At 44.3% G+C, this 24,858-nt stretch overlaps 1 protein-coding gene across 2 annotated transcripts; it reads left to right on the top strand.

Moving 5' to 3' along the window:
• Positions 1–6,837: 6,837 nt before the first annotated feature.
• LOC139422942 (zinc finger protein 629-like) lies at positions 6,838–21,785 on the top strand. 2 transcript variants are annotated; one of them, XM_071174449.1, is made up of 3 exons: positions 6,867–6,984; positions 12,284–12,457; positions 16,909–21,785. In XM_071174449.1, exon 3 carries the CDS (start codon positions 16,983–16,985, stop codon positions 20,061–20,063), a length of 3,081 nt encoding a protein of 1,026 aa, XP_071030550.1. In that variant the 5' UTR covers positions 6,867–6,984; positions 12,284–12,457; positions 16,909–16,982; the 3' UTR covers positions 20,064–21,785. The 2 variants fall into 2 exon arrangements, with proteins under 2 accessions (XP_071030541.1, XP_071030550.1); XM_071174440.1 differs by lacking the exon at positions 12,284–12,457 and having other exon boundaries at positions 6,838–6,984.
• Positions 21,786–24,858: the final 3,073 nt, after the last annotated feature.

Raw genomic sequence — 24,858 nt, 5'->3', positions numbered from 1 at the left:
GCTCGAAACATCTTTGAAGCACCTTTCCCTGGCTTAGCCATCGCACCTCTGTGTGATAAGGCAAATCACCATGCTCCGTTTCTAACTCCGTCAGAAATGCCTTGAACTGGCGGTGATTCAAACCTTTGGCTCTGATAAAGTTAACTGTGCGCGTGATGATGCTCATTACATGCTCCATTTTCAAGGCTTTACCGCACAACGCTTCCTGGTGTATGATACAATGATAAGCTGTCAGCTCACCTGTCGCGTTTTCCTCTTGCATCTTTTCCCGTATCTTCGCCACCAGTCCGCTCCTGTGTCCACACATCGCAGGTGCTCCGTCGGTTGTCAAACCCACGAGTTTTTCCCAAGGCAGCTCCATCTCATTTACACATCTTGACACCTCTTCATACAAATCATGCCCCGTAGTTGTGCCATGCATAGGACGTAAAGCCAAAAACTCCTCTGTCACGCTTAGGTTGGAGTCCACTCCGCGGATGAAAATTGACAACTGGGCAATGTCAGAAATGTCGGTGCTCTCATCCACAGCCAAGGAATATGCAATAAAATCTTTTCCCTTTTTCACAAGCTGCTCTTTTAGATTGATGGACAACTGGTCTACTCTCTCGGCAATGGTGTTTCTGCTCAGACTCACATTTAAAAAGAGTTGCCTTTTTTCTGGGCAAACTTCGTCACAAACTTTAATCATGCAGTTTTTGATGAAATCCCCCTCCGTAAATGGCCGGGCTGATTTAGCGATCTCTTCTGCCAAAATAAAACTGGCCTTGACAGTTGCGTCCGCGTGTGTGTCCGCGTGTTTCGTTTCATAATGTCGTCTCAGATTATACTCTTTCAGTACCGCCACACTTTCTCCACACAGAAGACACACAGGTTTTCCAGCTACCTTCGTGAACATATACTCCGACTCCCACCTTGTTTGAAACCCCCGGTTCTCAGTATCCACCTTCCGTTTTGCCATTTTTGATGGGTATCTGAAAGTTAATTTTACTGTGATGCTGACGACTGCTGTGCCAATAAATATTGAAATGAAGCAGCCTACTGCTCGGTGCGTCACCTTTGCATTGTGGGAAATGTAGTATTGGTGCGTGTAAAAGATCTGCGGGCTGCCGGCTTGCTGCGGGCCGGTTCTAATAATAAATCAAGATCATCCCAGGGGCCGTAAAAAACCTTCTTGCGGGCCGGATGTGGCCCGCGGGCCTTGACTCTGACATATGTGCCTTAGACAGTCGACTATTAGGGTCAGGGTTGATTAGGGAGGCCACCGCTCCTCTGGTTATGGTGACGCAGGGGGGGGTCACAAGGAGAGAATCAGTCTCTTCCTCATTGACTCTCCTGCATTTCCCGTGGTGCTAGGCCTACCCTGGTTAGCTTGTCATGACCCCACTGTTTCTTGGCAACGGAGGGCTCTCATAGGGTGGTCGGGGAGGTGTTTAGGGGTTTCCGTTGGTGCTACTACGGTGGAAAGTCCAGACCAGGTCTCCACCGTGTGCATTCCCCCTGAATATGTCGATTTGGCTCTCGCCTTCTCCAAAATGAAGGCGACTCAATTACCACCCCATCGACGGGGCGATTGTGCGATAAATCTCCTGGTAGACGCTGCACTTCCCAGGAGTCACGTGTATCCCCTGTCATAGGCGGAGACGGCAGCTATGGAAACATGTCTCCGAATCCATGCATCAAGGGTACATTCGGTCCTCCACTTCACCCGCCTCCTCAAGTTTCTTTTTTGTGAAGAAGGAGGGAGGTCTGCGCCCGTGTATTGACTATCAAGGTCTAAACCAGATCACGGTGATGTACAGTTACCCGCTACCTCTCATCGCCACAGCGATTGAGTAAATGCACGGGGCGCACTTATTCACCAAACTAAATCTCAGGAGCGCTTACAACCTGGTGCATATCCGGGAGGAAGACGAGTGGAAGACAGCGTTCAGTACAACCTCAGGGCATTATGAGTACCTCGTCATGCCGTACGGGTTGATGAATGCTCCATCAGTCTTCCAAGCCATTGTAGACGAGATTTTCAGGGACCTGCACAGGCAGGGTGTAGTGGTGTATATTGATGACGTTCTGATATACTCCACTACACGCGCCTAGCATGTGTCCCTGGTGCGCAGGGTGCTTGGTCGACTGTTGGAGCATGACCTGTACGTCAAGGCTGAGAAATGCCTGTTCTTCCAGCAGTCTGTCTCCTTCCTAGGGTACCGCATTTCCACCTCGGGTGTGGAGTTGGAGAGTGACCGCATTTCAGCCGTGCGTAATTGGCCGACTCCCACCACGGTAAAGGAAGTGTAGCGGTTCCTAGGGTTTGCCAATTACTACTGGAGGTTTATCCAGGGTTTTAGTCAGGTAGCGGCTCCCATTACCTCACTGCTGAAGGGGGGCCTGGTACGTTTGCAGTGGTTGGCTGAGGCTGACAGGGCTTTTGGTCACCTGAGGGCTCTGTTTACCTCGGCTCCCGTGCTGGCACATCCGGATCCCTCTTTGGCGTTCATAGTGGAGGTGGATGCGTCCGAGGCTGGGATGTGAGCCGTGCTCTCTCAGCGCTCGGGTACGCCACCGAAGCTCCGCCCCTGTGCCTTCTTCTCGAAGAAGCTCAGCCCGGCGGAGCGAAACTATGACGTGGGGGACCGGGAGCTGTTGGTTGTTGTCAAGGCTCTGAAGGCGTAGAGACATTGGCTTGAGGGGGCTAAACACCCTTTTCTCATCTGGACTGACCACCGCAATCTGGAGTACATCCAGGCAGCGAAGACACTGAACCCTTGCCAGGCAAGGTGGGCCCATGTTTTTCACTTGTTTTGTTTTTTCCCTTTCCTACAGACCAGGCTCCCAGAACATGAAGGCAGACGCACTGTCCCGACTGTATGACACAGAGGAGCGGCCCATGGATCCCACTCCCATACTCCCGGCCTCCTTCCTGGTGGTGTGGAAGATGGATGGGGACATTGAGCAGGCGTTACGTGCAGAGCCTGCTCCCCTCCAGTGTCCCGCTGGGCAAAAAATGGTCACTGTCCCAATACTTTTGGAGCTCATTGTAAATGGCTAATTGAAATGCATGACTTAAAAAAATTCATGTTCCGTCTGTTGTCCGTGACTGGTTGATCTATTGGGCCCACGCGTCACCCTCCTCTGGTCATCCTGGGATCGGTCGGATGGTGCGCTGTTTGGTTGGGAAGTAATGGTGGCCTACCTTGGTCAAGGACGTGAGAGATTGTTTCCTCCTGCTCGGTGTGAGCTCAGTGTAAGGCTCCTAGGCACCTGCCCAGAGGGAAACTACACCCCTTACCCGTTCCACAGCGGCCTTGGTCGCACCTATTGGTGGATTTTCTTACCGATCTCACCCCCTCACAGGGAAACACCACGATCCTGGTCGTGTATGTATTCACAACCCTGAGTCAATACTTTGTAGAAGCACCTTTCGGCAGCGATTACTGCTGAGTTTTTCTGGGTACGTCTAAGAGATTTCCACAACGGAATTGTGCAACGTTTTCCCACAATTTTTTTTTAAAGTCTTTAAGCTCTGTCAAATTGGTTGTTTATCATTGCCTGACAACCATTTTCAGGTCTTGCCAAAGATTTTCAAGTAGATTTAAGTCAACCCTATAAGTAGGCCACTCAGGGGCATTAACTGTCTTTTTGGTAAACAACTCCAGTGTAGATTTGGCCATGTGTTTTAGGATATTGTCCTACTGAAAGGGGAATTCATCTTCCAGTGTCTGGTAGAAAGCAGATTGAACCAGGTTTTTCTCCAGGATTTTGCATGTGCTTAGCTCTATTTAATTCATTTCTTTATCCCGGAAAAACTCCCCAGTCTATTAACAATTACAAGCATACGCATAACATGATGCAGCCACCACAATGTTTGAAAATATGAAGATTGGTACTCGTGTTGTATTGGATTTATCCCAAACAACACTTTGTATTCAGGACAAAAGTGAATTTGCTTTGCCACATTTTTTGCAGTATTACTTTAGTGCCTTGTTGCAACCAGCATGCATGTTTTGGAATATTTTTATTCTGTACATGCTTCCTTCTTTTCACTCTAAGGTTATTATAGTGAAGTAACTACAATGTTGTTGATCCATCCTTAGGAGAAAATTATCACAGGCATTAAACTCTGTTGTAACGTCACCATTGGCCTCATGGCAACTGAGTTAGGAAGGACGCCTGTATCGTTGTAGTGACTGGATGAATTGATACACCTCCAAAAGTGTAATAACTTCACTATGCTCAAAGAGATATTCAATGTGCATTTTTTTTACCAATAGGTGGCTTTTGCGAGACAATGGAAAGCCTCTCTTGTCTTGTTGGTTGAATCTGTGCTTGAAATTTACTTCTCGACTGAGATACCTTAAAGATACTTTTGTGTGGGGTACAGAGATGAGGTAGTCATTGAAAAATCATGTTAAACACTATTGCACATAGTGAGTCCATGCAACTTACACTGAACAAAAAAATATAAAAGCAACATCTGAAATGTTGGTCCCGTGTTTCATGAGCTGCAAAAATGATCCCAGAAATGTTATTTCTCTCATTTTGTGTACAAATTAGTATACAACCCTATTAGTGAGCATTTCTCCTTTGCCAAGATAATCAATCCATATGACAGGTGTGGCATATCAAGAAGCTGATTAAATAGCATAATCATTACACAGGTGCCCCTTGTGCTGGGGAAAGTAAAAGGCCACTCTCTAAAATGTGCAATTGTGTCACACAACACAATTCCAAAGATGTCTCAAGTTTTGAGGGAGTGTGCAATTGGCCTGCTGACTGCAGGAATGTCCACCAGAGAGAATTGAATGTTAATTTCTCTACCATAAGCTGCCTCCAACATCATTATAGACAATTTGGACCTCCATATCCACCCAGGACCTTCACATCCAGTGCCCCAGCCCAGTCATGTGAAATCTATAGGTCAGGGTCTAATTTATTTATTTCAATTGACTGATTTCCTTATATGAACTGTAACTCTGTAAAATTGTTGCATTTTTGTTCAGTATTTATCTACATACAGTACCAGTCAAAAGTTTGGACACCTACTCATTCCAGCGTTTTTCTTTATTTTTACTATTTTCTACATTGTAAAATAATAGTGAAGACATCAAAACTATGAAATAATATATGGAATCATGTAGTAACCCAAAAAAGTGTTCAACAAATCCATCACTCTCCTTCTTGGTCAAATAGCCCTTACACAGCCTGTTTTGAGTCATTGTCCTGTTGAAAAACAAATGATAGTCCTACTAAGTGCAAACCAGATGGGATGGCGTATCGCTGCAGAATGCTGTGGTAGCCAAGCTGGTTAAGTGTGCCTTGAATTCTAAATAAATCACTGACTGTCACCAGCAAGCACCATCACACCTCCTCCATGCTTCACGTTGGGAACCACACGAGGAGATCGTCCGTTCACCTCCTCTGCGTCTCACAAAGACACGGTGGTTGGAACCAAAAATCTCAAAAAAGGACTCATCAGACCGAAGGACAGATTTCCAACAGTATATTGTCCATTGCTTTTGTTTCTTGGCCCAAGCAAGTCTCTTCTTATTGGTGTCCTTTAGATGTGGTTTCTTTGCAGCAATTTGACCATGAAAGCCTGATTCACGTAGTCTCCTCTGAACAGTTGATGTTGAGATGTGTCTGTTACTTGAACTCTGTGAAGCATTTGTTTGGGCTGCAATCTGAGGCTGGTAACTAATGAACTTATCCTCTGAAGCAGAGGTAACTCTGGGTCTTCCTTTCCTGTGGCGGTCCTCATGAGAGCCAGTTTCATTATAGCGCTTAATGGTTTTTGCAACTGCACTTGAAGAAACTTTCAAAGTATTTTACATTTTCCAGATTAACACGTGAAGGTCAGTCAAAGTAATGATGGACTGTCGTTTCTCTTTGCTTATTTGAGCTGTTCTTGCCATAATATGGACTTGGTCAAGAAATTCCACAAATTAACTATTAACTTTTAACAAGGCTGTTAATTGAAGCTGGTTGAGAGAATGCCAAGCGTATGCAAAGCTGTCATCTAGGCAAAGGGTGGCTACTTTGAAGAATCTCAAATATAAAATATATTTTGATTTGTTTACTACATGATTTGGTTACTACGTGATTCCATATAGATTATTTCATAGTTTTGATGTCTCCACTATTATTCTACAATGTATAAAATAAAATAAAGAGTCTGAACTTTTGACTGGTACTGTATTCCTGTATTGTATACATGTATTCTGACTGGAGAGTAAATCATAATCAAATAAAGACCAGAAAAGAAGACCCCCTTTGCTTAACAGGTGGGATACAACTTCCAATGTGTTGGCAATCTTTAGCCATAACCATTCAGGCCTACACTGAGCAGAGAACAATATCATTAACATTTTTGTCTATTTTAAATGGCAGTAAAAACACATCTCAATAGTAAATATAAAGCGCCACAGTTTCAATGGTATAATGTGCAGGGATTACATTTGTCAATGCAGTGAGCCGCCATCAAATTGAAATACAAAAAGTAGGCTAGAGAATAAAGTTATAATATAGAAATTTACATTAAACGACGTTTTTGACCTGAATAATTATTTACAGTTATCGTCAGTATGCCATTATTAGTTTGGGTTTATCACTCTGACTCGAGTCGAAAGTTGGCAGAATGTTCTAAGATTTCTGCAGTCTGCTGCCCAGTTCTTTGGGAGGATTTAGAAAAAACTCCCCCAAAGCGACTGGTTACGTTCCAGTCCGTTTATAATGTAGCCACGCTGCGCAGATGATCAGATTTGACAAGTCCATGAGCCACAAAGACGATACAAGTGCGCGCGACTGGTGATGAAGACCACCTGGAACGCACCCATTTTTGCTACAGCTGTGCAGCAGCACACATCAACCGAATACACGACCTGAACAGCAGTGTGGCTGCAAATAATATTTCTAAAATATGCAAATGAATCGGTATTGAACGAAAGTAGCCGTGGATGATACAACATACTGTAATAAATTAAATTACTGATGGTAAGTTTACTAAATATATTGTCTGTCATTGAACGACGAGGAAATTTCAGAATGGCATACCTAAATCGTACTTTCTGACGTTAGCATTTTCCCACATCTTGTCAATATGTTAATTTGACCTGTTATGCTTAATAAGCGAAACTTTCACAATCATCTGGAAGAATTGTATTGAAAGATGTCGGGTAACATTAACGTTACCTAATCACATTATGGTGTGTTGTTAGCAAGGCTAGCTAGTTGGCAAGCTAGCTGGCTTTTGTTCACTACACTAACGCTTTCTTGGACATCATCAATGCGTGTTTTTTTTTTTTGCTAGGTATTTTTTTTTAACTACACACGGCACATACATATGTTTTTGTTAGCTAGCTGTAGTTTAAAAACAGTAGTTAGGTCACTCATTTCTGGAACTAGTTAGCTAATGCAATGGTTGATTGTGTGGCTAACATTAGCAAGCTAACGTTACGTCTGCCATCGTCGATTTGAATTGCTCTACCAAAAGCTCGTGGCATTTCTAAACTAGTAACGATATACCTGCTTAGTTTCATTGTTCTGTACTATATGTACTTTTCAAAACACTTAGCTAATTTGCCAATTTATTAGACATTTAATGGATTATTATAAAGCTATAGATACTCCACCAATATGGCGTGAAGTGCGGTTTTGCTACAAAAACAAATGTCATTGCAATCATGCATGCTTTTTTTCTTATATTAGCGCGCTCTTGTCAGGTGCAAAGTTCATAATTTTAGGGAAGTCGATAGATTTTACTAGATTGTGTTGATGTGCAGTAAATCAGATGCATACATTTCTTTCCTTCAGGGCCCAGCGTTTTTCTTGACTTTTGCATAAATATCCTAAAATAATGATTTTGCCCTACACCATTGCTCCATATAGCATATACCGTCTAACCCCGTATCACCTGAAATCCACATAGCACGCTGGGGGCGATATAAACAACAGCCCCATTCATGTTAAATGAAAGCTAAGTGGCCAGGAACGTTAGCGAAATGTCCATTAAGGGCTGCGCAATTCGGGGAGTTCCTGCATGTGGGCATTTCTGTATCTGCAGAAATCCCACTTTATACTAATATTGGGAACATTTTAAACTAGGACGGGCGTGAAAGAGGGCCGCTCCTGTACAGTAGGTGGTCATAATGCACAATAGCAATAGCCAACGGCTAGCTACAACTGTAGACCGTGTCCTTCTACCCCGCCTGTCGGGCACAATTTTTTTCCCAGATACGTTGACTACAACGAGGGCGTGTATTTGGCACGCGGGAGCAAAGGACACTTAGCTAGTAAGGAGGTCTCCGGTACACAGCAGACTCCGGTACAGCTACCACACGACCGGGGGCACAGTTATGTTTTTAACGACGGTGAGGGCAGCTAGTAAGGAGGACTCCGGTACATAGCAGTTTGGAGTGAAAAGTATTATCAGAGTTTTTATTTCCATTTTTTAGCCACATTCAAGTGTCACACAAGCATGAAGATGACTTTCTCAAATGAAGGAACCAATGGGATGTGGGGGTGCGTTACTGCAGGTGGGCTAGGCAATTTCATGAATATTCATGAGTATCGACATACTCTGACCTCCTACCAAAACAGAAAACATGGCGGATCTGAAACCAGTAGTAACCACCAATTTCAATGAATGTTAACATAAAATGTAAATATGAATCTGACCTTCCCACGCCCCAATAACGTGGAGGGCATGCTAGCTAGCTACAGTTTGATTCATATTGTAACGACCCTGGGTTTATAAGCGCGGAAATCGGCTCTGCTGCACGAGCCTGCTTTTGCGGCACAGTCGAGTCGGGCTAGAAGGTCGAGACCTGCTCCCTTCTGTTTCATTACATTGGTGTCAGAAGTGGGATCGCAGTCTCCCTTGGAGGCATGGGTAATGTAACGAAACAGCAGGGAGCAGGTCTCGACCTTCTAGCCCGAAGTCCAGTTCGCTATCAACTGTGCCGCAAAAGCATGCTCGTGCGGCAGAGCCGATCATCTGTTTTCTTCTAAAAACGGTTAGCTAGCGAGATGCTAATTTGCGATGCCAGTTAGCTAATGTTAGCTAGACTCGGGAGCTCATGGGGTTTCAGGAGCCAGCGGGTTAGATGCGTTTCCACCAGTGTTGGCTGGTGGGAGGAGCTATAGGAGAACAGGCCCATTGTATTGGCTGGAATTAACTAATGGAACGTAGTCAAACATGCGGTCTCCATATGTTTGACGTTTGAAACTGTTCCATTAATTCCATTCCAGCCAATACAATGAGCCTGTCCTAAAGCTTCTCCAACCAGCCTCTGGTTTCCACCATGGGAAACAACTGGCTACTAGTTTTTCAGCCAAATATGTTCAACTCATAGCTAGTTTGTCCGGTGACCACCTCGCTCGCGAACGCCACCCTCTGGGTATGGTATAAAGATTTGGAATTTATTGATAGACCACAGTAGAGTAATGACGTGTATCACGCGCAGTTAGTGCATTTCACTTAAGCTTTTTCAGTAGCACTTGGAAATGAAACATTTGCCAACTATACACATTGGAGAGTTATAATGTTGCAATCACTAGGCAGCCAATAGTATATAGGAAACTTAACAATAAGCCACCTATATCACATGACACAAGTCACCAACCGTTGATAGTTAACATTTCAATAAACAATATTTATTCACATCATCCAGTGGAACTGTAGAAAGCGTGAGATGTACACTGAACAAAAATATAAGCGCAACATGCAACAATTTCAAAGATTTGACTGGGTCGCCGTATATAAAAGGATCAGTCAATTGAAATGAATTCATTAGACCTTACTGCCCTAATCTACAGATTTCACATGACTGGGAATATAGATATGCATTGGTTAGTCACAGATAACTTTTTTTTTTTTTTAAGTAGGCCATGGATCAGAAAACCAGTCAGTGTCTGTTGTGACCACCATTTGCCTTATGCAGCGAGACACATCTCTTTGGCATAGAGTTGATTAAGCTGTTGATTGTGGAATGCTGTGCGAAATGCTGGATATTGGTGGCAACTGGAACATGCTGTTGTGCAAAGTCGATCCAGGACATCCCAAACTTGCTCAATGCGTGACATGTCTGGTCAGTATGTGGGGTTGCACATTTTGGGGAATATTCAGAGGTGGAAACTTAATGTGGGAATATATGGGAATTAACTGTTTAAATGTAGATGTTTTTTTGCATTGGATATATTTACCATATCATATGGATAAGGAAACAAACCGTTTACCATAAGTAGACATAATTGCAAATGATTAAATCCTTCCAATAGAAAAAAAAGCAACAATTGTTACGAATTGAACTTTAATTATTTAACTCTTCACATGGGATGATTTCACTGAACAACAAAAGGGAATTTTGAATGATCATCGCATCTTCCAAAAACGTTTTCAACATACATAAAATGATAGTCTAGAAACTAAAGCTTTAGTTGTCTTCCTCTCAGGCTTCCATGTATTCTCCCTGGACCTCCTCAATGTCCACCTCTTGAACATCAGACTCTGAGGCCTCATCCACACTGTCACTTTCCAACCTTGTTGAGGATGGCTCGTTGTCATGCTCAAAAAGCCTCAAATTTGCCCGGGTGTCCACCAATGTTTTCAACCCTTGTATTGGTCAGCCTGTTGCCTGCTTTTGTCTGTTCCCAAACAAGACCAGTTGCGCTCTGAGGCGGCTGATGTTGGTGGGATTTGGGGGGTGATGGAGGCAACAGGGGAAGGAGCCTCAGATCCACAAAGTCCCTTCCACCAGGTGGCTGATGAGATATGTTGGCACGACTGCCATATTGCATCTCCATCCCAAAGCCCTTGCTTAGAAGTGTACTTTGCCAGACTGCCAAGAACCGTGCCCTCATCCAGGCCAAGGTGGTGAGACACAGTAGTGATGACACCATAGGCCTAGTTGATCTCTGCACCAGACAGGATGCTCTTGCCAGCATACTTGGGGCTTAATCGAGCCACCGTGTCAGATTTCAAAAAGGCTTTACGGCGAAAGCAAACCATGCGATTATCTGAGGACAGCGCCCAGCACACAAATGCATAACAAATCATTTTCAACCGGGGAGTTGCGACACGAAAGTCAGAAATAGCTATATAATATATTCCTTACTTTTGAAGATCTTCTGTTGGCACTCCAAAAGGTCCCAGTTACATTACAAATGGTCCTGTTGTTCGATAAACTCCTTTTTTATATCCATAAAAACTCAGTTTAGCTGGCGCACTTCAGTCAATAATCCACTCGGTTTCCTTCCTTCAAAATGCATACAAAATGAATCCCAAATGTTACCAATAATCTTATCCAAACAAGTCAATCAACATTTATAATCAAACCTTAGGTACCCTAATACGCAAATAAAAAATACAATTTAAGACGGAGAATCGTTATTGTCTTTACTGGAGAAAAATACCAAAGAACGCGCTTAGAAACACTACAGCCAAAATGGGAGCCACCTAGAAAAACTACAATTTCTGGCTAATTTTTCCAGAAACCAGCCTGAAACTCTTTCTAAAGACTGACATCTAGTGGAAGCCCTAGGAACTGCAACCGGGCACGATTTCGCCCTGTTATAAAAGTGCCAGCCATTGAAATCAGTGGTAGGGTGAATTTTTTTTTTTGGGGGGGGGGGGGGGGGGTTTGTCCTCAGGGTTTCGCCTGTCATTTCAGTTCTGTTATACTCACAGACATTATTTTCACAGTTTTAGAAACTTTAGAGTGTTTATCCAAATCTACCAATTATATGCATATCCTTGCTTCTGTGCCTGAGTAACAGGCAGTTTACTTTGGGCACGCTTTTCATCCGGATGTCAAAATACCACCCCCTCCCTATCCCAAAGAAGTTAAGGCAGAAGTCTTCACACTTTTTGATGCATTTCAGAACTGCAGTTTCCTCTTCTTGGAGCAACAGTGAAGTGGGCAGGGCAGTACAGATTTATTCTCTTACATCTGCAAGCAGAGTCTGAACATCAGACAGGATGGTATTGTCTCCCTCAATCCGTGCAATGGCTACTGCTATAGGATTCAGGCTGCTTACCACTCTCCCAAAATACATCCTCCAGGAGGATCCTCTTGATGGGGCTGTCCATATTGGCAGACTGAGGTGGCCATTTCTTGGAGACACCTTCCCCTCCAGGAGACTGTCAAACATGATGACAACACCACCCCAACTGGTTTTGCTGGGCAGTTTCAATGTGGTGCTCTTATTCTTCTCACTTTGCTTGGTGAGGTTTATTGCTGCTATAACTTGATGAGCCTTCACATACCTAACCATTTCCTTGGCTCTCTTGTAGAGTGTATCCGTTGTTTTCAGTGCCATGATGTCCTTGAGGAGCAGATTCAATCCATGAGCATCATAGCCAATTGGTATGATGTGGGGGTAGGACTCCTCCACTTTAGACCAAGCAGCCTTCATGTTTGCTGCATTGTCTGTCACCAGAGCAGACACTCACCTTCTGTCATCCAAGGTGAGTGATGACTGCCTTCAGCTCATCTGCATCATAGAGACCAGTGTGTCGGTTGTCCCTTGTGTCTGTGCTCTTGTAGAATACTGGTTGAGGGGTGGAGCTGGTGTAATTAATTATTCCTTACCCACGAACATTCGACCACCCATCAGAGATGATTGCAATAGTCTGCTTTCTCTGATTTGTTTGACCTTCACTTGAACTCTGTTGAACTCTGCATCCAGCAAATTAGTAGATAAAGCATGTCTGGTTGGAGGGGTGTATGCTGGGCGAAGAACATTCAGAAATATCTACCAATACACATTGCTTGTGAGAATCAGAGGTGAACCAGTTGCATACACAGCTCGAGCAAGACATTCATCAGCATCTCTGACTACGTTCCTCCATTGAGTCAAATAAATTTCTGGTTCCAGGAGGACCATGAGCTGTTGCTATCGATAAGGTGTCTGATTCATCATTTTCACCTTGAATAGAAGTGGAGGGACTTTTGTCAGAGTTTGCTTGTTGTGAGCGTTGAGGGAACTTTATTCACTTGGCCAGATGATTCTGCATCTTTGTTGCATTCCTCACATATGATTTGGCACCTTGTGTATCCCACAAAAAAGGTTCACTGTTAAAAGCTAACTTTTCTTTTATGCATTTAAGCAAAATTACCAAAATTCCCGGGCTTAACTTGCCATTTAATCTATCAGTATGTAAGCCATGGAAGAACTGGGACATTTTCAGCTTCCAAGAATTGTGTACAGATCCCTGCGCCATGGGGCTGTGCTTTATCATGCAGAAACTTGAGGCGGATTAATGGCACAACAATGGGCCTCAGGATCTCGTAAACAGTGGTGGAAAAAGTATCCAATTGTCATACTTGTGTAAAGGTAAAGATACTGTCATAGAATAGGACTCAAGTTAGTCACCCAATAAAATCATACTTGAGTAAAAGTTTGAAACTATTTGGTTTTAAATATACTTAAGTATCAAAAGTAAAGGTATAAATATTTTTGAAATTCCTCATCAAATCAAAGTTTTTTTGTCACCGTGCGCTGAATACAACAGATGTAGTAGACCTTATAGTGAAATGCTTATTTACAGGCTCTAACCAATAGTGCAAAAAAGGTATTAGGTGAACAATAGGTAGGTAAAGAAATAAGACAGGCTATATACAGTAGCGAGGCTACATACAGACACCGGTTTGTCAGGCTGATTGCGGTAGTATGTACATGTAGATATGGTTAAAGTGACTATGCATAATATGATGAACAGAGAGTAGCGTAAAAGAGGGTTGGCGGATGGGACACTATGCAGATAGCCCGGTTAGCACTGGTTGGTCGGCCCAATTGGAGGTAATATGTACATGAGTGTATAGTAAAAGTGACGATGCATATCATAAACAGAGATTACCAGCAGTGTAAAAAGAGGGGTTGAGGGGGCACACAATGCCCGGGTAGCCATTTGATTACCTGTTCAGGAGTCTTATGGCTTGAGGGTAAAAACTGTTGAGAAGCCTTTTTGTCCTAGACTTGGAACTCTTGTACTGCTTGCCATGTGGTAGTAGAGAGAACAGTCTGTGGCTGGGGTGGCTGGGGTCTTGGACAATTTTTAGGGCCTTCGTCTGACATCGCCTGGTGTAGAGGTCCTGGATGGCAGGCAGCTTAGCCCCAGTGATGTACTGGGCCGTACGCACTACCCTCTGTAGTGCCTTGCGGTCAGAGGCCGAGCAGTTACCGTACCAGACAGTGATGCTCTCGATGTTACAGCTGTAGAACCTTTTGAGGATCTCGGGACACATGCCAAATCTTTTCAGTCTCCTGAGGGGGAATAGGTTTTGTCGTGCACTCTTCACGACTGTCTTGGTGTGTTTTGACCATTCTAGTTTGTTGTTGATATGGACACCAAGGAACTTGAAGCTCTCAACCTGCTCCACGACAGCCCCGTCGATGAGAATGGGGGTGTGCTCAGTCCTCCTTTTCCTGCAGTCCACAATCTCCTTAGTCACGTTGAGGGACAGGTTGTTATTCTGGCACCACCCGGCCAGGTCTCTGACCTCCCTATAGGCTGTCTCGTCATTGTCGGGGATCAGGCCTACCACTGTTATCGTCTGCAAACTTAATGATGGTGTTGGAGTCATGCCTGGCCATGCAGTCATGGGTGAACAGGGAGTACAGGAGGGGACTGAGCACGCACCCCTGGGGAGCTCCAGTGTTGAGGATCAGCGTGGCAGATGTGTTGCTACCTACCCTCACCACCTGGGGGTGGCCCGTCAGTAAGTCCAGGATCCAGTTGCAGAGGAAGGGGTTTTGTCCCAGGATCCTTAGCTTAGTGAGGAGCTTTGAGGGTACTATGGTGTTGGACGCTGAGCTTTAGTCAATGAATAGCATTCACATAAGTATTCCTTTTGTCCAGGTATTACGTAAACCAGACGCACAGTTGTCTTCTTTTTTTTCGGACAGCCAGGGGCACACTCCAACACTCAGACATTTATAAACAAAGCATTTGTGGATGTTATCTTGATAATGTGTCAATTGAACCATTTTCTGTCCTGCTCAGCAATAAAAATGTAATGTGAACTTTTGGGTGTACAAAGTACATTATTCTCTTTAGGAGTATAGTGACTTAAAAGTTAAACTTTTTTAAAGTACAGATACCCCAAAAAACGACTAATGGAGTACTTTAAAATGTTTTTACTTAAGTACTTTACACCACTGCTTATAACGGTATCTCTGTGCATTCAAATTACCATCGATAAAATGCTATTGTGTTCGTTGTCCGTAGCCTAATCCTTCCCATATCATAACCCCACCGCTACCATGAGTCACTCTGTTCACAACATTGACATCAGCAAACCACTCGCCCACACTACACCGGCCCACTGCCGTCTGCCCGGTACAGTTAAAACCGGGTTTCATCCATGAAGAGCACAATTCTACACTTTTTCCATGGAGCAGAGAATTTGTTTTGCAGTTTTATAGCTTCTCATGCTATTCTACACATTGCCTTGAGGCTGAGAGAATGAGTTTTATATTTTCCTGTAATTGTAAACCTTTTTGTAGGCGAGCCTCGCATGGGCTGATCCAGTCTTTATACATGAATCATATCTATTAACTTAAAGGTGCATTCCAGTCTCCTTTTTACCTGATTTACTGAACAAACGGCTCATCTCAATAGGTGGCCCAGGTATCCTCATGACATCAGTGTAGCTGAAGTGTTATGGTGTATATTATATAATCATTGCTGAGATTGTGAAGGAACCTATGTCATTTGGTAAATAGTTTCAGAAATGAAGTTATATATGTAGATATATACACATGCATACATACAGTGGGGCAAAAAAAGTATTTAGTCAGCCACCAATTGTGCAAGTTATCCCACTTAAAAATATGAGGCGTGTAATTTATCATAGGTACACTTCAACTATGACAGACAAAATGAGAGAAATCCAGAAAATCACATTGTAGGATTTTTTAAATGAATTTATTTGCAAATGATGGTGGAAAATAAGTATTTGGTCACTAACAAAAGTTTCTCAATACTTTGTTATATACCCTTTGTTGGCAATGACAGAGGTCAAACGTTTTCTGTAAGTCTTCACAAGGTTTCACACACTGTTGCTGGTATTTTGGCCCATTCCTCCATGCAGATCTCGTCTAGAGCAGTGATGTTTTGGGGATATAGCTGGGCAACACGGACTTTCAACTCCCTCCAAAGATTTTCTATGGGGTTGAGATTTGGAGACTGGCTAGGTCACTCCAGCACCTTGAAATGCTTCTTACGAAGCCACTCCTTTGTTGCCCGGGCGGTGTGTTTGGGATCATTGTCATGCTGAAAGACCCAGCCACGTTTAATCTTCAATGCCCTTTCTGATGGTAGGCTTTGTTACTTTGGTCCCAGCTCTCTGCAGGTCATTCACTAGGTCCCCACGTGTGGTCCTGGGATTTTTTGCTCACTGTTCTTGTGATCATTTTGACCCCCGGGGTGAGATCTTGCGTGGAGCCCCAGATCGAGGGAGATTATCAGTGGTCTTGTATGTCTTCCATTTCCTAATAATTGCTCCGACAGTTGATTTCTTCAAACCAAGCTGCTTATCTATTGCAGATTCAGTCTTCTCAGCCTGGTGCAGGTCTACAATTTTGTTTCTGGTGTCCTTTGACAGCTCTTTGGTCTTGGCCATAGTGGAGTTTGGAGTGTGAATGTTTGAGGTTGTGGACAGGTGTCTTTTATACTGATAACAAGTTCAAACAGGTGCCATTAATACAGGTAACGAGTGGAGCACAGAGGAGCCTCTTAAAGAATAAGTTACAGGTCTGTGAAAGCCAGAAATCTTGCTTGTTTGTAGGTGACCAAATACTTATTTTCCACCTGTAAACTTTATTTTGCTTGGATTGAGTTGAGATTCACACATTTTACAAATTGTTTGAGGAGATACTTATATTCCTGACAAATGTGTTCTCTTTATTTTTCAGGAAACTGACAACCCAAGATCAGCCAGTTGAGGACACCTGAGCCCCCCTTTGTACTGTGACTGTCTTGTACCACAATGCTTGGCCTTCAGGGAAGCACCTCATCCCCTAAAATGTATCGCTGTGTGGCTTGTTCAGCCACCTTTACTGGATTGGCATCCTTGTTGGTGCACCAAGCTTCTCATGCAGTTCAATATGACAAGCAACCACCACAATCTGAGAAGCAACCTCTCTGCACTCACTGTGGTGAAGTGTTTTTAAACAAGGAGCTCCAAGACCAGCACTGCTGCAAAGCACTACCTGAGACCCCGGCTCCCTCTCTTTTTATCTGTGATTGTGGGGATGAGTTTCAGAACTTTAATGAAATGCTGGAGCATAAAAGATCTCATGTCTCAACCCCCCAGCAGCAGACCCAGACGACTGATGCCAGATATTCGGGCCAAGAAGAATGCAGTCTGGTTGAACCTGTCCAACCAGTCTCCCCTCAGCCAACCCTTAGCAAAACCATTTTGGGCCTCGGTCCCCCCTCTCATCCCTCACCCCTATCTCCTGTCATTCGTAGTTCAATTCTCCCACAGCTTAATAGCACATCCACTGTTCCTGAAGTCTATACAAATAAGGGGTTTATTGCCCTAACCAGATCTCCAGAGCTGAACAACCTCCCTCCAGGTGCAAGTGAGCAGGAATTACAGCCTGATGGGCTTGACCAACCTGAGAACATCTCTACTGCACAGGAACCCTCGCCACAATCCATCCAGGATGAGACTCCTGAGGATGCAGACTGTCCCGTTACAAGCGGTGCATCTTCAGAAGATGCCGGCGCACCTAAGAATGAGACAATAATGAAGATGATAGCAAATGCCTACATGAAACGTTATCAACCTGCTCAACACTACCCATTAAGACACAAGAGACTTGTGGTCCCCAAAAAAGAGCTTATACCAGTGGAGGTGATGTCACAATCCAAACACACAGCAGCATCCACACCAGGGCCCTCTATTGGCCAGTTAAGACACCTGCTTACAAAGTCTGGTGCAAAGACAATAGCCCGTCCATCTGGCAGTAGTGGTATCATATCTTTGACTCAGACCTTCTGCCCTGTAGTAGTTCTTGAGACCCGCCAAAAGCTTATTGATTCTAGAAATAGGGCCACACAGGGGAGATATCAATGTGGTCGCTGCCGAAGTGTTTTTCAGGACTTGGATAGCTTGACAGTGCATCATGCCTTACACAGGAAGGAGATAGTGAAGTGTTGTCGTCACTGTAAACAACTGATGATTGGAAAACCACCCCTTCCAGACAACCACATCTGTCCCCTGGCTCCCCACCACCTTACCTCAGTGGGGAGTAAATGCCACTCTATCAAAAAGACTGCATCATTCCAGAAGCAAAAGAAGCGACAACCGCAAAGAAGCTTCCAAAGTGTTAAAGCTAGGACGCCTTACTTTTGTCAAGTGTGCAAGCACAACTATGCCCGTAGGTATAATCTCAATGTGCACAAGTGTCAGGGGCCACCCCATCCTCCTCAGCATGCCTCCAACTCTGCCCTGTGCAAAAATACTGCATTTGGGGAAAACATTAAAGCAAGGGAGCCTGTCACAGGCGTCAACCAGAGGCCTCTAATCTCCAAAAACATCGGTGTGGGCACTGACAGCACTCGTCAGATAAAGGAGGAGGCGATTTCTGCAGAATCAAGGCCATATCCACAGTTTCCTGATTTGCTCTGGTCCGGTTCACCTAAAAGCTTCTCATCCTTCTATCCCGAAGTTGCCAAGCATGTAACACCAGGAGAAATTGATTCAGGATCTGCAACACTACAGCAAGGAGATGGTGAAGGGGACAACGCAGCAAGTAGTTTTAAACAAGAAGGTAAAGATGGAGAATGGACAATGCCTTTAGATGATTCTGAGATTGACGTTCTGATCGAGGCAGTAGATGCAGAAGACGACGATGATTTAATGCTACAAGAACCTATTTCTCAGGGTCATGTCAAGTCCACAAAGGATGGCGTGCCTTATTTCATAAAAGATGGTGCTAGACGTTTTCCCTGCTATAGATGTCAGAAAACGTACAGTCGAGGGTGCACATTAAAAAAGCATCAAAGGCTGTGTGGAAATAGGTCATTTCTGCCACAATCTACTTTTCGGGCGGTAGCACAGAAAGTCAACAAGGGTCAATTCCAATTCGATTGCTATGTCTGTGGGAGGAGCTTTAACCGCAAAGATAACATGCTGATTCATAGGAAGAAGTGCCAGTTAAGTAGAACCGTGGCCAAGAATGATAATGGACTTTTACAACAGGGCATATCAGCAGCCCAGGCACCACAACGTCTCGTGGCACAAAGTAGTAAAAATCTGGAGGATAATGGGGCAAATTGGGGTATTATGTCATTGCCCAATGTTCTTCCCAGGAGAGTGACGTGTGAGTGTGGGGCAGGCTTCACTAGCCCACGGCTCCTCCTAGAGCATTTGCAAAAGCATGCGCAGGAGGCCTATACCTGCCCCACATGCGGTGAGACACTGAGTTCCTGGGCAGACTATGAAGTCCACCTACAAGTACACATGCAGCCTCGGCACCAGATGTATGGGGGAATGCAACAGCAACGCTCTCCACCTCTACTGCTGAGGTTTCCACAGCAGCCACGTCAACGTCGGCAGCCCCTGCCAAAGCAGCGACATGCGCCTCCGCAACACTCTCTGCCAGCACAGCGCCCTCAGCCAAATCAACAACCTCTGCGGAAGCCTAGGAAGCCACAGCCGCGCTGTGTGTGCATACGATGCAGCAACACCTTTTGCAGTCGTGGCGCGCTGCTAAAGCACCTCTCCTGGAATCGGTGTAAAGGTGACAGAGGGGCTATTACAGCAAAGGCAAACCACTGTTCCCGATGCAGCATGGACTTCCCCAATGGCCTCAGCCTCAAGTTTCACCAGCTAAATGGAATGTGCAAGCCTGCCTTCAAGCCCATGCGTTGCCCTGTGTGCGTGCGCTGGTTTGGCACTGTGGAGGGACTCCAGAAACACCTGCAAACACACGACCAGACCAACTCGTTTCGCTGCCTCATCTGCCAGCGCCTCTATCCCAGCCTACGGTCACTGAAAGACCACCGCAGAAAGGTCCATTGCATTTTGTCTGGAGACACAGCGCAGGTTACACAATGAGTGAATACTCTGAAAATCATAATCCAACAGAACATCTATGAACAATGATTTTAGCAAAATGTTTTTGCAAGATCTGTTATTGATTTGAGGGATTAATTGTCTTGTGTCACCATATATAATCATTATTGTACTATTCTACTTTGATTCTATTTTCACTGTCTCAGTAGAATTTTTTCTTGCTCACTTGAACCTATTTTCATGGCCATAGTTAACTGTTGTATTGTGCTGTAAAATGCAATGATGTTCTTAAAGGGATACTTTGGGATTTTGGCAATGAAGCCCTTTATCTACTTCTCCACTAATGAAGGAAGTTCGAGGGGGTTACCGTAGACTTCGTCATGCGCTAATGCTAGTTACCAACTTCCTTCAAACTGCATGCAGAGAGGTATAAAAATGGTATCAACATGTTAATCGGACTGACTCTGGGAAATAAATTGAAGGGCTTCATTGCCAAAATCCTGAAGTATCCCTTTAACTCCTCAGCCATTATTAAAATGTACCACTTATTGTTCAAGTGCTCTTTTAGGTTGTGAAAAAACATTGATGGTTATATCTTAGTGTGGTAGCTGTCAGTGCATTTGGGAGAAAACAATTTGTAAGTGAATATACACTACAAAGTATGTGCACACCTGCTCTTCGAACTCCTCATTCCCAACCATGGGCATTAATATGTAGTTGGTCCCCACCCTTTGCTGCTATAACAGAATCCACTCTTCTGGGAAGGCTTTCATGTAGATGTTGGAACGTTGCTGAGGGGACTTGCTTCCATTCAGCCACGAGCATTGGTGAGGTCGGGCACTGATGTTGGGTGATAAGGCCTGGCTCGCAGTCGGCGTTCCCATTTATCCCGAAGGTGGTCGATGGGGTTGAGGTCAGGGCTCTGTGCAGTCAAGTTCTTCTACACCGATGTCGACAAACCATTTCTGTATGGACCTCGCTTTGTGCACAGTGGAATTGTTATGCTGAAACAGGAAAGGGCCTTCCCCAAGCTGTTGCCACAAAGTTAAAGCACAGAATCGTCTAGAACGTCTTTGTATGCCGTAACGTTACGATTTCCCGTCACTGGAACTAAGGAGCCTAACCCCAACCATGAAAAACAGCCCCAGACCATTATTCCTCCTCCACCAAACTTTACAGTTGGCACTATGCATTGGGGCACGTAGCAAACCCCCGATTTGTCTTTTGGACTGGTGATCTTAGGCTTGTGTGCGGCTGCTCGGCCATGGAAACCCATTTCATGAAGCTCCCGACTAACCTTTCTTGTGCTGATGTTGTTCCAAACTGCCTCTAGAAGCTTGGTAGTGAGTGTTGCAACCCGAGGACAGACAATTTTTACGCGCTTCAGCACTCGGTGGTTGCGTTCTGTGAGCTAGATGTTTTCACTTCACAATAAAAGCACTTACAGTTGACCAGGGCGGCTCTAACGGCAGACATTTGACGAACTGACTTGTTGGAAAGGTGGCATCTTATGACGGTACTACTTTGAAAGTCACTGAGCTGTTCAGTAAGGCCATTCTACTGTCAGTGTTTGTCTATGGAGATTGCATGGCTGTGTGCTTGGTTTTATGCGCTTGTCAGCAGCGGGTGTGGCTGAAATAGCCAAATCCATTAATTTGAAGGGCTGTCCACATACTTGTGTGTATATATTTGAACACTTACACCAAAACAAATGTATAGGAAATAGCATGTAGTGTGTTGCTCCTTGTTTTAATAAAGCCCCATTCAGAGATGAAAGATTTGAGTTGATTGTTGTCACTAACCAGGTTTCCAACCATTTTATGTGTATGAATTACCTGATGCAGAAATATACTCATGACAGGCCTGATGGAAACAGCAAATGTATTGGTAAAATGTCCAAATGTCGATAAAAGAAAATATGCTACACAAGTTAAGAATGCAATGGAAACCTATTGAATGTTAAATGTATTTGGTACATGAAAACGTAAGTATTTTTAAGTGGGGTCCTATTAGTTTGTCACCCAAACGGTTCGAACGCTACCATACAAAGTGTACACGTCGACCTTACCGACTTCAGAAGAGTCTCGACACTTGTGGTGTTTGTGAGAGTATCCCGTTTCCAAAAAGTGGTCATAATAGTTGTTTCGGTCAAACCGTTCAGAGTCCACAGAAGACCTGTTTTCGGGTTGTCTCATGGTCTAACAAACGGTACTCAAGCTCTTTCACTGCAGATGCGGAAGTGCGACCCTAGGGGATGCGGTGAAGAAGAAAAAAAACATCTCTAGTTTAAACTGACTTGATGAGGATTTAAAATTACAATACATTTAATTTAGATTAATGCAACGGTGCGTCAGTCGACTAGGGGGCTAATGTCAGTTTTTGTGTGTCACGAATGACGTGAGCGGTAAAGGCTATATACTATTTACAGAATCTTCCCATATTAAAGCCTTTTACTATTTGGTGAAATGTAAATGGGTCACAGGGGGACTGACTAGTTAACCATTAAGGCTTAAAAGTTGTTTTTAGGAATGCATGTCTGATAATGAATATGTTGATAATTTGAACATTTGCCTTCTTCCTAGCGTCGTACAAACCATCCTGATCTCAGGAACTTACATTCTGAGTTGCAAAACGGAATGTAAACTAGGCTTGTAATAGGCTAGCTCCCCTCTTCCCTTCATTCACTCATTACCAGACTCAACCAGAGATACTAGATATAATTACACGATGCTTGCCTCTGCCCTAACAATGAGATTCGTTGTCCACAGAGTGGAACAGCGGCCTGTCAAGCTCCCGTCTATTCTCTTTGGATTGGTGGATTCAACTCGTCACTTTAATATAATTTTGAATATTCAATTAGGGGTGTTGACGTCAACCGTCTGTCTTCAATGGAGATTGAGAATCTATGCTGCCCTCATAAATATACATAGTCTCAAATTTCACTAGGGATAACTTCACAGTTTCCGGGATGTCCTGTGCGTCTCACTTATGTCGTTACACTTTTTACAACCTAAGCATTACGAAACTTCTATTAGATCAAGTTAACCTCACATATCAAAACAGCTATTAATTGTATCTTGACTAAATTCGACACTCATTGACTCCAAACAAAAACAACTCCCTTGCTTTATAATTAATGTTCTGTGGACAGATTTTGGGCGGAGTAAACCCTCTCGCTTCGCCTCTTCATCTTTGACTCAACTAATCAACTTGCATACGCCAACCCGACAGGCGGCAGTGTTATATTGCATTTGGAAGTTTACCCGCCAACGAAACGAAGTAAGTTGTATTTTCCACCTTGCTGCCGCGGATGCGTTCCAAAATTCAGCCGATAAGCTTATGAAATATGAAAAAAGCCACGTAGCAATATTATAGCAAAGTTACAAATGTCCGAATTTGGACAGCATGTGGACAGCAGTGACTCGCCGGTGTAAGGTAATGCTGCTAACGTTAGCTAGGCTAGCTATGTTTTGGGGATGGATAGCTGACGCTAGCTAGCTATACGAACAAGCATTTCCTAGGCTGGATAGCTAGCTAGCAACATAGGTATATATGACAAATATAATTACTTGTATCTATGTATTATTAAGCTTTAGTTTGCAAATTGGGTTTAAGCTTTTGAACACCCGTTGGTCCAAGAAACAAAGACCCCCAAATGTGGGCCAGCGCCGGGCTTGGGGTGACGACGTTTCATAGTGATTTACGACCACGGTGTTAGCTCGCTACATAGTGAAATTATCAATATCACACTACTTATCAAGTTAGTTATTTAAGTCTAAAGGCTAGCACGCCCTACAGCTACCTAATGTTGTGTTGCTGAATTATGTGCCCCGCATTTTTATGTAATACTTCCCTGTTGATATATAATTTGTGATCAGTACAGTTGAACAGGCTTTCTAAACGATTATCCTTTCGTTACCTTAGACACTCCAGAGAGGCCCCATTCTACATGAATCATCGCATCGAGGACCGGTCAAGATGCAAAAGTGGAACAATGTGAAATGGGAAAGGGAGCTTGGCGATGGTGGACCCCCCTTTTGCTTTAGTTGTGAAAGGATCTTTCCAGACCAAATCTCATTTCATGACCACTTTTGTCCTGCGGCTGGTTACATCTGCTCCTGTGGAACAGAGTTCTCCATGTATGTTGATATGATGGACCACAGCGGGTTACATGAACCAGGCCACACTGTAATTAATTATAGCACCGTAAAGAAGGAACAATATCAGGGGGAGAGAGAGTACAAGGAGCAGCTTTCAAGGCTGGTATTGACGGCGGGGCAGGGAAGCTGGGCTAAACCTGGACTGACTCCGATGCTATCGGCCACTATGCCACGAGCCACAAAGCCTCCACCTGGTCCAAGTGCCCCAACAACAGACCTCTGGCACCAATTCCAGCCAGTGGTGTTGGTGGAGACCCTGCGCAAGTTTGGAAGGACAAAGCCCTATAGGTGTGCCTACTGTGAACTGGGCTTTGCAACAAAAGACTTACTTGTATGGCACCACAACACACATGCAAGAAATAAAGTCCATGGCTGCCTGCAGTGCGGGGTTCTCCTGCTCAGTAACAACAAGTCACCACAGCCTGGCCACCACCAGTGTGGCTCATATCGGGCAACTCCTGAAACCAGATTTACCACTGCCACAGTGCTGAGTAACAGGAAACAGCCTCTGGGGAAGGCTCAGAAGGTTGTCCAGCGTCAGCCGTGTCCGGACCCGTTCAGTGGGGAGCTGCAGCTAGGGATGCACATGGTCTCACAGCAGCCCATTCCAGGGACTTCTGGAACAAAATACTTGAAGTGTAGAGTGTGTCAGGAGCCCTTCCAAACTGTCAAGCTGC

Source organism: Oncorhynchus clarkii, chromosome 2, assembly GCF_045791955.1.
Source record: "Oncorhynchus clarkii lewisi isolate Uvic-CL-2024 chromosome 2, UVic_Ocla_1.0, whole genome shotgun sequence".
NCBI lineage: Eukaryota > Metazoa > Chordata > Actinopteri > Salmoniformes > Salmonidae > Oncorhynchus > Oncorhynchus clarkii.
The sequence above is the reverse complement of the archived record's forward strand: the minus strand, read 5'-3'. Positions and strand labels throughout refer to the sequence as shown.